Source organism: Sitodiplosis mosellana, unplaced genomic scaffold, assembly GCF_009176505.1.
Source record: "Sitodiplosis mosellana isolate CC-2019 unplaced genomic scaffold, AAFC_SMos_1.0 Smas_scaffold_6170, whole genome shotgun sequence".
Classification (NCBI taxonomy): Eukaryota; Metazoa; Arthropoda; class Insecta; order Diptera; family Cecidomyiidae; genus Sitodiplosis; species Sitodiplosis mosellana.
In genome coordinates, this window is record NW_022601411.1 from 3,553,969 (window position 1) to 3,568,402 (window position 14,434).

At 34.2% G+C, this 14,434-nt stretch overlaps 3 protein-coding genes across 3 annotated transcripts; 1 reads left to right on the top strand and 2 right to left on the bottom strand.

Annotated features, from left to right (window-relative positions):
* Positions 1-2,057: 2,057 nt before the first annotated feature.
* LOC129576006 (DNA mismatch repair protein Mlh1) lies at positions 2,058-4,861 on the bottom strand. Its single transcript, XM_055460340.1, has 9 exons — positions 4,619-4,861; positions 4,480-4,543; positions 4,217-4,416; positions 3,869-4,136; positions 3,637-3,796; positions 3,034-3,550; positions 2,781-2,951; positions 2,451-2,713; positions 2,058-2,378 (listed from the first exon to the last, which is right to left on the bottom strand). The coding sequence occupies exons 1-9, from the start codon at positions 4,744-4,746 to the stop codon at positions 2,092-2,094; spliced, it is 2,058 nt and encodes a 685-aa protein (XP_055316315.1). The 5' UTR covers positions 4,747-4,861; the 3' UTR covers positions 2,058-2,091.
* Positions 4,862-4,924: 63 nt separating this feature from the next.
* Positions 4,925-9,473, top strand: LOC129576005 (dynein regulatory complex subunit 6-like). The gene is made up of 5 exons (XM_055460339.1): positions 4,925-5,647; positions 5,709-5,841; positions 6,369-7,395; positions 7,462-7,688; positions 7,754-9,473. Exons 2-5 carry the CDS (start codon positions 5,779-5,781, stop codon positions 8,585-8,587), a joined length of 2,151 nt encoding a protein of 716 aa, XP_055316314.1. The 5' UTR covers positions 4,925-5,647; positions 5,709-5,778; the 3' UTR covers positions 8,588-9,473.
* A 116-nt stretch (positions 9,474-9,589) lies between these two features.
* On the bottom strand, positions 9,590-14,361 carry LOC129576007 (probable G-protein coupled receptor Mth-like 14). The gene is made up of 4 exons (XM_055460341.1): positions 12,325-14,361; positions 11,453-12,222; positions 11,038-11,376; positions 9,590-10,969 (listed from the first exon to the last, which is right to left on the bottom strand). Exons 1-4 carry the CDS (start codon positions 12,541-12,543, stop codon positions 10,681-10,683), a joined length of 1,617 nt encoding a protein of 538 aa, XP_055316316.1. The 5' UTR covers positions 12,544-14,361; the 3' UTR covers positions 9,590-10,680.
* Between the last annotated feature and the right edge of the window lie 73 nt (positions 14,362-14,434).

A 14,434-nucleotide genomic window follows, 5' to 3' on the forward strand; every position in this document is an offset into this window, starting at 1 on the left:
GTTCCTTTCTTTTGTTCTTCTCAATATCGTTGATCATTAGTTTGAAAGCATCCCACATGTTTAGTCGAGAATGTTTCTAGAAAAAAAAATCAAATTCATTAGTAAATATGCTTTACAATATTGATTTTCGAAAATGTGTTACAAAATTAAAAGGAATTGAAACACTTACAAGTACGAGTTTGTACTCGTTCCCAGTACCAAGATGAGCCAACAGTCCAGAAAGTGTGTCAATTGGCTTCTCATCGAAATAAATCTGTTGAAATTTAGGCTCGATAATAAAGATAAGGTCCAATTCTTTTTGCAATGCTTCGATGGTCGCCTAAAATGGAACTTTTGAAATAAATTTATACATTAAAATTAAAAAGAGACAAACCTGGTCATTGAGCGTAATTGTGCTTCTATTGTGCTCCTTTCCATCATTATCTTGAAGATGAATAACGACTCGCTTTTTTCAAAAACAAATTTGGAAAAGAAAAAAAATCAACTTGCTCAAAAATTATTGTTGAACGCATACCTCGAGCATGCTTTTGTATCTTTGCCAAAAATGGTTCTGTACTAAGCTGAAAAAACTTAGCTAACAATTTAAAATACATTGCGCCACGCAAGCCATCTAGATGGCGCCACAAGAAAATTTGGTTCTTATACGAGGTGTATGCTCAAGATATGGTTGAACGTTTAGCTGTTGTTCCAATGAATAAGCAATAATCATGTAAATATGACAGTCTGTCAAATTGTGCATTTTTAGAGTACGTTCGATGTTGCCATCGAAAGTATTTTAAGTATACACTAAGTATAAATTCATTTTGAATTGAAAAAAAAGAAGTTCATGTGTTGATTTAAAAGATGTTGACGTTAAAAATATTTGCCAAATACGGAAAAAAAATGTTTAATTCAAAAATATGGAATGAATCACGAAAAATATCAAAGGAATTTAAAATCAAAATTAATTCATTCAAACAGTTTCTACCGCTATTAATGTTGCCAGTTAAGTTGCGAGTGAATCGGTTTTGCTTGAAATTGGTCGTAAGAACATCAAGCTAACGCATAGAAACGCTATTTCATTCCGTTGATATACACATACAGAACGTTTTGGTTATATGTTGTGTAAATTTAATAAAATTATCAATACGCGGAAAGAGAAAAAATGAAAAAAAAAATCATGATCATTCACCTAAGAGGCATAGAGATAGAGAGATAGTGAGAGAAATGTTGTTTTCTTTTCATCATTTCATTTCATTTCATACAGGAAGAAATTTTTTTTTTTTCAGTACATTTGGAAAAAAAATTCACCGGTGCACACTTAAAAACAGATTGTTTACATTTTGAAATGAAAAAGCTTCATTTTATTTTTTTTTCATTTCAGTTGAGTTCTCTTGTTCGTTGATACATGCTTCCGTTGCTGCCAACAAATATAGTAAGCAGTGTGTGTGTGTGCCCATGTTTCCATTGTTATCAAAACTCCATTTCATTCATTCAATCAGAAATATTCGTTCGTTCGACAAGTAAAGACGTGATTTTCTTCAGTAACAAAATAGATTTGTACTTTCGTCTAAACGATAGGGGCATTAAGCCGGGTAGTTTGCATTGTGCTTGACTGATGATAATTTTTTCTACTCTTTCCCTCAAAAAATGCATGAACCTTCACCAATGATAGGGAACGAGAGAGAGAGAGAGAGAGAGAGAGAGAGGTGTTTTCGATGATCATGTTTCTTCGTGTATCGAATACACTCATGTGAAAGAGAAACTAAAAGAAACAATTGTATGTATATATGTGTGTGTAATGCAATGTAATTAGGAATGCGTTTGTCTTCTTTCGTACGTTCCAATGACCAGTGAGTGAAAGTATGAATGTTCGAGTAATCAAATGAGTGAGTGGGAGAGAGAAAGAGAGAGAGAGGTGTAGTATACAATCAAACGAACGAGGGAATATGTGAGTGTATGGGCTTCGCTCTTAGGATGACGCACGCGTTCGCATTGCTACCGCATGGATGATGCAAGAACCATGTGGTCGACGCAAGAGTTGGCCCAGAATCCCCATTTTCCTACTACTGAAATGGTTTTCTTTCTTTTTTTTTTAATGTTCAATGTCAATCAACACCGCTCAAATACTTTGTACAAATTCTGTAGATTGGCCACTGGAAGCAATAATGTTCCCAACTGAGCTGATGGTATCAAATACTTTTTAATGTTGTCGTAATAAACATGTTCGATTAGCCATTTCCATTCACATTCGTCAATAATCAGTGTTGTACGAGCATAGTACATGGCTGTTTCACGGCAGAATGTCTCGAAGCATTGTCTCTCTTTAGCCCAATCGACTTCAGTTACCAACCGTAGAATATACATTGGTAAGTGGCCTAAAGAAGGCGTATGATTATCTATTTAAATGTAAAAAGAGGAATTATCAATTGTTTTGTCATGCTTGTGATAAAATATGAATGAGTTTTTACCCAAAATGAGTGGCAATGTTTCCAAGTGACCGCTGCTGGAAATTGATAATCCATAGTATTCTCTCAGCATGTCTGCCTTTTTAATCAACGCCTCTTCCACATTTTCAGCCAGCTCAGATATTGGTCCATCTTGTTCACACCATCCACTTTCTTCGTTATTCAATGCCAGAATTGCCAAATCTTTTATCGACAGTGGATTTTCAAAACGAATCTCGCAAAAATTTTCAAAATCATACATCAACAATTGATAGAACAGCTCTTCACTATTACCAAAATAATCGCCATAAATTAAAACTAAATTCATTTTATCTGTAGTTCCATGGCATTTACCTTAACTTTTGTACATCACAAATGTATAAATTCGATCCAGACTGGATCAGCGATTGCCTTCGATTGATACAACCGACAAAATTTGAATCGGCCAATATTTGGCGCAATTTTCCATCGCAACGTGATTCAATCTTTTTTCGCAGTGTTAAGATACTCGTCAACTTGGTCTGCCTGTTATATAAGTTCGAGGGGGAAAACATTTCAATTTAGTTCTTGGTTAAGAAAAATGATATGACTTTTTTCGGTTTCTTACTTTCGTTTAACATCACCATTCGTTCGTGCAGGTAGAATAAATGATTTTCGTCCAACTAAATTAGACTCATTGTTATCATTCAGTGTGAACTCGGATTCAAACGATACATTGATTGTTGTTTCTGTATTGTCTTGTGAGTCTTTTGCAAATGATTTTCCGAAGAATTTTTCCAGTTTCTGTTCCTTGCTGTCTGATCGCACCATGTCTTTGGCATACACTTTTGTCTCTTTCCCTTGCGATGCTTGATCGCCGTTAACATCTCCGGGATTTGATGCACCGGGCAAAAGTTGTTGTGTATACACTTCTCTCGTTTCGTTCGATCCCACCAATTTACCTTCGAATGCCCATCGAATTTTGTCAACGATTTCTGTTTCATAGAGGAAGTTTACTTCGTGTTTCGTCGGATGCATATTGACATCAACGTTTTTCGGTTCAATTTGTAGATCCATGTAGACAAAAGGATGGTTTCCTTTCGGCAGAAATGGCGCATAGCATTGATCGATGGCGTTTTTTATCGCTGATGTGCACACAAAAAGGAATGAATTCGATCAGTGGTCTCAAATGGTTAGATTCACATATTATTTATAAAGAAAATAATCTCACCCGTCGATTCAACCAGCCGATGATTTATGAAGAGCAAAAATGTAAATTTTTTCGATGAGTATTTAACACTAGTTGCCAGAGCATACATTTTGAATTGTAATGGTTCATCTTGGCATTCGATGGTTTTCATTTCATTTACCACATCGGCACCGTACACAATCTATAAAGAATTTCCGCAATTTTATGAGAATCATCATCATCATTGGAATTTTTCAAAGAAAATTTTCTATACCTTGATATTGTCTTGCTTTGTCGAATTGATGGGTGTTCGAAGTGCTACGTTTTCACCTTGTTTGGTGAGTGTGAAGCTTACATTTGCATTATGTATTGCATACTTGCTAACAACATCCAAAATCCGGGAAAATTCCTCGCTAGCCGATTTAAAGAGTTGTTTGCGTTGTGACATATTGAAAAACATATCTTCAACCGTGATTTGTGTGCCCTGATTTCCCGCACAACTCTTGATATCACCTTTAAGACGACCATCTTCATATGATGCTCTGTGCGGTTAAAGTTTGAAAGTAAATTGGCTATCGTTTGAGTTCGTAATTTTAGATAGAAAAGTGAATAAAGTAATTACTTGTATGCGCATTTATCGTTGGCGGTTTTTGTTTGAATCGTTAGATGTGCAACATGACTGATACTGGAAAGAGCTTCACCGCGAAACCCATACGTGGCTATCGATTGCAAATCTTCAAATTGTTTCAATTTGGATGTGGTAAAACGTTCGCACACAATTCCCAAGTCATCTTTCCGTATACCAGTTCCATTATCGCGAATCTAAAATTGAGTTTTTGTTTGAATCGTCTGAATTCAAAAGCGATAGAATATCTCTTCCATTACCTGTAGATATTTTAGGCCTCCTGATTTTACCGTAATCTGAATGGCTGTTGAATTCGCGTCCAGGCTACAGTTGTGAAACAAAACAAAGAACCAAATGCTATCAATATAAATGATTTGCTTTTCTCTTGAAGTTACCTACCAATTTTCAATCATTTCCTTCAGAGCATTCGCTGGCCGCTTGATAATTTCACCAGCAGCAATCTTATTGACCACCACCGGATCGAGTTTCTGAATTACAGCTGGTTCAAAATCACACAATATATCCATTTCGGTGCAGCAATTTGTCTAAATATAACGATGGAATATCATTATTTTTTACTTTGATTCGATTAATATTGATGTCGCAGTGTAATCGCGCCAAATTGTTTCCCATAGCTTTGACACCATAAACAATGTCAAATATTTGAAATCTCTGAAATATGCTAGATGTCGCTGCCAGTACGTCGAGCTAGTTTCCATCAAAATAAATTCATCTGTCAAAAACATATGCGAATCAAAACAATTTTTATTTGGATTCAACAAGAAAATACGGAATCACATGATTGTATACAACTGATACATTTCTATTAAACATCTTAAATTTCTTATATACACACGATCTTTGTATGATACCTGTTCAGGAAGACAATTGTGAGTTTGTTCTTGTATTTTTGCTCAGGCAACCGAGTATAGGTAATTGAATGGGAGAAACAACAAGAACTATGATTTAATACGCATTAAGTTGCCCTAATGTATTCTCGCGCTAGGTAGCATTTATAAAATGAATGAAATAAACATACGTCCACCACAACAAAGGCATACATATGAGAGAAAAAGTTGTTAGATCGAAACGTACGTCATATAATAAAAAAAAATACAAAATCTGTGTCTGTGGATTTCATTGTTTAAGTCCGAAACCAATCATACAAATCCAACCGATCGAGTAGTGTCATAACTTTGCCAAGGGGCACAGAATCACCTGAATTGTTCCCGTTTAAAAAAAAAACTAAGCTGAATATTTCTTTGTGAAATAGTGTCAATAGTATGAACAAGTTCTTTTCGCTGCATTTCATTTAAATTAGTTCAAACTTTATTAAATCTGATTGCAAAATGTTGTAAAATTTTACGTAAAAATTGGAAAATTTTAATTAAATTTACGTATGTTGGCAATTGTGCATTGCGGAAAAAGGTAAAAGTTTACATTAAAAAAAAACAATGAAAATCTTCATAATTGTGGAAATTATTTATAGATAAAGCAAGGTGTTGAAATTGTGAACTGAAACGTCGTGTGTGTGTGTGAGATCTTGAGGCAAAGGGTGAATGATGCTATCGAATATGTCGTCAGAACATTGTGGACCCAGCTATGCAGATCTCCCAATGGAGGTAAGAAATTTTTCGATTATAAATTTTAAATAATAAGGTAGAGAATGAACAATATAGAGTAAATGGTAACAAATTAAAACACCTAGTGGAATCTGTGCATGAGGAGAATAATAAATGGACTTGCATCATTGTTAAAGCAAATGTATTAAAATGCATAAAAGGTTTCTCATTTAAATAACAAATTATTCATTTGTCTTTTTTTTTTGCGATTTATGGTATCTGGATTAATTTTTTTCAGTCACTCAGTTATATGTAGCTGTATGTAGTGGTACATAATTGAATCTGGCTAAGTTGATTGTAATCAACTATTTTGTATGGAGATAATCATGTTTAGTCAGCCATTAGTCACTTAAAATGTCCTAAAAATCGACTTACTAAGCAGATTTTAGAACATTGTCATATGCGTAGTCTTTTGGGCACATGTGCAATTATCATTGAGACATCAACGATATGAATCATGTGTTTTATATGCATTGTTAATTTCCATAAATAATGATTTCACATTATCTTTTCTCAATTCCAAATAGATAATTCTGCAAATTATGAGCTACTTGAATCCGGGCGATGTGTTGGAGGCGAGCTTAACATGTCGACGCTGGTTTAATGCTTCATTACATCCGAAGTTTATGTCTCGCATTCAAATTCATTTTGATAAATTACAATTGAATGATACTCATGATCCATCGTCGCCACTAAACGCATTTGCCGAATCAATGCGATATTATACAAAAATTTACTTGAACCAAGTGGATCTGGATCAGGCAAATCTGGAATTTTGGCATCGATTTGGTGCACAATTCATTGAAATTGTATTCAATTCGTGCGATCTGCGAGAGAAAACATTCAACGCAATCCTCAAACAGTTAACCAATTTAGAATCATTGCAAATCAACTCATGTCGCGAGCTATTTATGTCCGGACGTTTATTTAAAAATGCATGTGATCGCGAAGCGATTGGCGCGGCATGTGTGAATGTAAAACGCATTAGCCTTTGTAATAATCGTTATTTATCGGATGCATTGTTTAGCCGAATCGTTTCCACTATGAAAAATATCCAATATTTAAATTTATCCGGCTGTCATATCTCATTCCACAATGCACTTTATCGCAAATTTTATCCGGAATATGTGCATGATGCGAGTGAAAGTGTGCTCACCTTTCGTTACATTATACAGTTCATTGAATTTCAAGCAAATCACCTCAGATACCTTGATTTTAGCGAAACGCTTATCGATGGCAATGCCCTCACAACGATGGCTCAAGTAAATAACTTAAAATTGGAACAATTGGATTTGAGATCATGCGATCAGTTAACATCAGTTGGAATATGTTCATTTGTTCGCTTCCAAAGTGGATTAGTATCGTTGGATCTCTCTCATTCAGTGCGATTGACCGATCCAAGCGTATTGGAAATATGCCGAACGCTAACACAATTGAAAACATTGAAAATTCGCCGTTGCAGAGCCATCACCGATCAGAGTATAAAAGAGATTCGTTTACTGAAACATCTGGAGTGTTTGGATATTTCGGAATGTGATGCAATCACAAGTAAAGGTATTATAAATAATAAATAATGAATTAATAAATGAATAAAAAAAAAATAAATAAATAAATAAATAGGATTCATTGAGGGAATCGCAAATCAACCAAACGATTGTATGATCGAGCTGCACGTTAGTGCCTTGAATATTTGTGAATTGGCTGTTATCAAAGTAGCCGAATCTCTGCCGAGCCTTCGATTGCTGGATTTGAGTTTTTGTAAAAATGCCGTCACCAATTTGGCAGTGCAAATTATTTTCAAACATTTGACCAAACTGAGGACGTTGAACCTAGAGTTTTGTGATATGGTAAGTTTTAACAGATCATAATCACTAATGTAGGTAATATAAAACTGTTTGTTTATTCCAATCAGATATCCGATGCAGGCATCACAGGAATGGAAATGCAATTGCAAGTGGAAAAGTATGAACAAATGTTGAATCGTAAACAGAGTGACAGTGTGGCGAAAAGTTTAAGTGAATCGAATTTCCATATGGTTGATGATGCACAAGAGAATAATGATGAAGTTGATCAGCCCATCGAAGAGTTACAACATGAACCGATGATGAATCACCGCCATTCACATCCGTTTCACATTTCATTACGCAGCCGAGCCGAGGAAGATATTGTTAACGATGCAAAACGAAAGAAAATTATGCTGTATATGTGCGAGCAACCGCTCAACAAAGAGCAGATAAATTGTAGCCCATATTCGATAGTACGTTTAAAAGGGTTACGCCATCTGAATGTAGCGTCATGTAATCGCATTAGCGATGTATCATTGAAATATGCATTTGATTTCATTGAATTGGAAACGTTAAGCCTATCAAAATGCCAGCAAGTCTCTGCTATTGGCATCGAGTGTGTCCTTGTTAAATGTCCTTCCATTAAGGTCTTTAACCTTTCCGATTGTCACAATTTAACTGATCATGCAATTTTGATGATTTCATCACAAATGAAGCGCCTTACACATTTGCATATCGAACGCTGCAGCCAGTTGACTGATACCACTTTAGATTACATTGCATTAAATTGTAAACGCTTGAAATTACTAGATGTTCGTGGTTGTCGGTCGATGAGCTCAGAGCCAAATTTGCGGCTCGAGAATCTACGTTCATTGCAACAAATTTTAATGAGCAAACCTGGTCCGTACATGACTCCATTTGGTAAACAGCCAAAGGCACCACCAATGCCATCAGCGTTTTGATCACAGTGCTATATTTTTAAAGTACTTTTATTTAATATTATCGTTCTTGCTATTGTGCTTATTTGCTTGTTTTCAATTTGAAGAGAGTATTTTGTGAATTGGCTTCCGAAAATTAACACTTAAATTTTTGATTGTGATGCTTATAAGAATCAGAACTAACTTTTATTTAAAAATAAATATTGAATTATGAAAATTATTGTTGCTAGTTTTTATTGAAGTTTTTATAGTGCCAACGATAAATTATTTAAATTAAGTAAAATTGTAAAGTAAAACATTCATTGTTAATACGCTGTACAATACAATGAAATGAAGTACAGTAATTTTCAATGAAATTATACTTTGTCATCATTTATTATTTATTATTTATTATCTTGCATCAGATTAAAATCTTCTTTGAATTGTGATTAAATAAAGTCAATAGAGATTAGTTGTTCAATCGAACTTAATTGAATGTTTAATCAATCGATAAACATTGGTAGATTTTGCTTAAAATATTTCATGATGAATTTCGTTTTTTCTTCTAAAACTTCCTTTAGGGCACTATTTCCAAGGCGCACGATTACAATCTTTTTGAAATCGTCCATTGATTGTTGCCTTGGATTCTATCTTCGTATAAAAACAATCGAAGATGATTGGAATAATTGTCCATCGATTTATAATCGTGCGCCTTGGAAAAAGTGCCTTAAACTTTAACGAAAAAAAGAAAACGTTTAAATTATAATTTTTTTTTGGTCGATTTAATTTATATTTTATTTTAAAAAAGATGACAGTATTCGAGCAAACAGAAAATCTCTCGCCAAAAATTTAAGTAATGGTGCTGTATTATTAGTATATAAACGTGTATATAAATTGAACAAGTCAGAACAAATAAACTAAAAGTATCCAACCATTGATTTCTCCCATTGATCCTGACCTGTTGTTTCTCTCATCACCTAAGCTCATCACTGGAAGAAAATTTGATTGAGTGAATGAAATGACTTTATGAGAACATAATAAACGAAATTTATACAATTTTCAATGAACTTCTGCCGATTTTATTATTATTATTTTTTATATTTTTTGAAACCTTCCTTACAATTTTGATAAGGCTATTGAAGATATGTCAACGGTTATAGACTATTCGAATTTTTTGATGTGGCCACTTAGAATCGGGATTTTGTTCTCTTTGTCAAAAACGTGATGATCAGCATAGAATTTTGGTTGTCCTCCACTTTTTCACATTGCATCCACCCATTTCCGATGGCTCAGCATCTCAGCATCTCAGCATTTCGTATCGGCGGATATATCCGAGCATATCGACGACGCAAAACAATGTATAAGTGGCGTGAGTTAATTTACGTGTACTTAATTCATTAGAAATTCAATATTTATCGCACAATGTTTGATTAGAAACAAATATAATTTTAATTGCACAATTGTAAGAAAACCTATATGCCTGCAGAATATTTGGTCAAATCAAGTTTGGCGCGTTAATCGAACGCATCACATACATAAATTGTACAAGCCGCTTAGCAATCAATTGAAATAAATTGATATAAATTGAATGATGTTTTACACCGTACATAATTTAATAACGCATAATAATCAGCAGCATTATACAATGTTTTACAATGCCCAAAATTTCTCATTATAAACTACGTAGTGCACAATAGAATTTATCTTTTAAAAAAAGACACAACATTACGCGAATATTTTTTCAAATGCAATTCATAACTGTATTACGTTAAGGGAACAAACATACACTGGGCTTTTTATTCATATTTTCTCTGAATAACGCAAAAATCATCGTTGAAACCAAATTCACCTATTATTAACGGAATTCGTGCGAATATCGAAAAAATATGAGATTCCGGTATTCATAGGTGTTACTGTGTATTGTTTTACAGAAAAATTTGTTATAAAATTATATTAATTTACACCAAATAAACTAAAAGTATTTAAAAAAAAAATGAAACAAATTAGTGTTTTAACATAATGCCATAATTTGAAAATTGATCGATGAAATTTAAGACCTACGAAATAACATGTTATTGTTTAAGTACGAACAAAATACGTGATGTACACAGAAAAACAAATAAATAATGTGACTTCAATCAATTTAAAACGCTATGTTTTTTAAGCGACTCGAGTTCAGTGAATGCAGCAACATCGAGTGACCCACGAGAGATCCACCAACGCTTTATAATTCGCAGTGGCTTTGGTGAGCATATGAATATGATGAAAATGAACACACCTTGCAATGCAATTAAAATATCAAAAAATGCAAACGGAGACATTACTGCTGCTTCATTTGGAGTGATCGATGTATTTATGTGAGATGTAAGCATTTCAATTATCATACATATTGACATAAGTGCAAAGAGAAATGCCACACTTTGTGCTCTAATTAAGAAAAAAAAAATTGAAACAGTTGTCTATTATTTAAAAGACACTTTTTTTTCGAGACTCACGTTTGTTTAAGTTTGAAGAACTCTTCATACTCGCAAATCGCTTCTGGACCTTGGTTCTCATTCGGTGGCTTCGGCCGTCTTGTGCCGAAGAAATACAATGCCAACAGCAAGAAGCAGCAACAACAAAATAACAGAATTGCAGCTGGTATAATGTAGTAATTATCAGTAGAAGTGTTATTATGTTGTCCTTTTATGTAATACAACGGAATTCCGAATATGTGCTGCGAAGATGCCACCACAACGGGAAGAATCGGTAGACCAAATGATACTATCGCATAAGCGATAAAATATTTAGCTTCCGTGTTTACCGAGCATGAATATTTTTTCAAATACGTATATCTAGAACAATTTTACAATAAGTCGAATGGAAATCCATGCAAAGTTTCAAAGAAAAATAAAGAAAAAAAAAACTCACGAAATCTTAAAACAAATATCAAAACACAGTACACTCAACCAGCATATGCAGGATAATAGGAAATATTGAATGAAATATGTCAGATATATAACAATATCTTGTTGGAATTGAATGACAATCAAAAATGAATACGCGATGGCCAGACAAACGCAATGGCAAGCCAGCGATTTTCCATGCAAATCACGAAGTTCATCGATTTTAACGTAGAAAAATGCAGTGAGTAGTAAACATGGAACTGAAATCAATAGGCATGTTGAGTACAAATATGCTTCAGCACGTAGCACACGATTTGTTCTGGTTTGGTGGTTTGACTTCTGATCGCAAACGATCGCATATAAAAGGCTATCATTTCGATTCACGTCCAAGCAATAATTATTATGAACTTCGTAACCTTCGAAATTCTCGTCAACCGTCAGTAGTGAACCATTTTGTAAGATATACAATAAATCACCGTAAAATTTGCTATACAACACTAGTTGATTTTTGGGTTCTTTATTGTTGTTGTTGTTGTTGTTGTTGTTGTTGTTAATGTCTTGCGCTTTCGAGTTGCATGCATCCATGAATACAAGATCTAAATTTGGTCCACTTTCATTGTCCTCTATGCAATTTTGATAGAATGTAGCATTTAATATCGAAACATTAAAATGGTTCAGAATATCGACGGCACACTGTCGTCCATTTTCCCCAATTTCATAACTTTGGCCAGTCGGACAACACTTTCGAATGAACGATTCGGATGAATATTTCGGTTGAAACACTTCACTCAAAATCTACGCGTTCCGCATAAAAAATGAAAAGAAAAAACAACAAATAAATTGAAACATTTGAATTTGAACTAATCCATATTTTAGAATGGAAATCATTGAAATTACTTCGAGCCCGGAGCAGCTACTGTACGTTTCAATCACATCTAAATATCGCGTTTGACTACTAAGTTTTGTTTTTTTCGAAAATGTTTTCGCCGCCATGCCGTCCAATCGGATGGCAGCCGATGACACATTTTGAACCAATTCATTTTGGGTGACTGTTGCCACTGATGCACTAACAAAAATCAACACTATGCCAATGAAAAACCGACGATCGCATTCCATTTAACTGGATATATTATTCAGCACACGGTCTGTTTTTTTTTTGTTCGTTTAAAATTTTCTCCTATTTTGATAATGGTGATTAATATATGATTAAATAAAAGCTGATAAATTGTTGAAATCAATATATATTTGACGTCCAAGTGCACGGATACTCTAAATTAAAGTGGCCTTTAAAACTTCATCAATATCACTTGTTAATCGATCAAGCTGTGAGTAATGTTCGTTTGGCACCTACATACACTAAATGTGTCGCTGAAGCACATTTATGACGCACATGCGAATTTTCGTCTCAATTATTATTTTGTTAGCATAAGAAATACTAGCGCACCATTTTTTTTTTCTCAGTATCCACTGATACACTGAATTCATGGAACCGCTTTCAATATCACAGAATTTCACATAGAAGAACATTTAAAAAGAAAACACAGCGCCGATACATTAATCATGCTATGTGCAATGAAAAAAGTGATTTGAAATCATTTTTACACGAATATTAAATGACGACACTTTTTTCTTCGTCTTATAAATGAATTTATCTGTATTGTTGACAAGAAATTCACTGGCTATCTTATCTCTTGTGATTTCAAAAAAGGAGACAACATGCGTAATGTAATTCAATTGTCTGTACTGAATTGAATTCAAATGTTTGCTTTTCGATTTGCGCATGGGTTTCGTGATCGATTTCAAAGGTTCCGGCTTAAAATGAATTAGCATTTTTACGATAATTTGTAGCAAATACCAAAGTAACTTATTTCATCGTAAATTGATATCTAAAAAAAAAACGTTAATTAGAATGAAAACAATGGGAAATTTCACAAACAATTTAATGAATATAACAGAGACGGAAGCGGCTAGAATGATCAGTCAGAAAAATAATCATCGATGCCGGATTAATATTACTCTTTTAAAGTGCTAACCATCCCCATAATTTTGATATTTTCATTTTTAGTAGAATAATCGGATAGCCTTTAAATTTCTTGGAAATAGTGTGTCTGTCTTGGAATATATTTAATTTTCAATACATATGCAAGGTCATTGACTCATCTATCCATAAATATTGAAGTTAGTTTTTCCATCCAACAACATATCCAATTCTTCATTCATTTATACAAATAAGTGCCTATCTAGCAGTGTTGATGGTTGTTAAGCCATAGTACCCTTCATACACTGGCACATTGGTTGTATATTGTAGACACATATATATGTTTTGTTTGTTCGCGCACAACAAATCTACAATATACACATATATGTTCATATCACTCATGCACTAGGGGTTGCGCATGTAACTAGAAAAACGGTTCGGCCGAATATATTGAGTCATAGCGTTTACCGGTGCTAGCGGAAGTTTGATGAAGTGTATGTTTTTATCTAGTTCGTATTATTTCAAACGCAAATGCATAAAGTACCCTATTTCACAAGACTTGGTTCATTCAAACTCGTCATGCGCCATAACGAGTTTCTGCGTTATTTCCGAATGTGGATTGCACACAGGCACTATAACATTTGGTATTGTTATATACACATACTATGGACATGCGCACACCGATTCCACGATGTGGTACGCTCAAAAAAGGGAGAGAGCGAAACTCCTGAACAAAATGTATTTGATATGATGTTGCTTTGAAACTGTACTGTGTAAAATTCGTTGTTGGAAAAAAAATTCGAATTAGATATACCCAAGCGCAATGTAATAAAGCGACACGGGAGCGGATGAATGCGCAGGCACATGAATAGTCTGTCGATCTGATTCCATGAAAGGGCCAAATAGTTTGTACTAGTGTAAGCAAAGCTGCATCAAGTTGGTTTACTTGGATCGGCTATTATTTTTCACTCTCACTCACTCACTCTCTCTCTCTCTCTCTCTCTCTCTCTCTCTCTCTCTCTCTCTCTC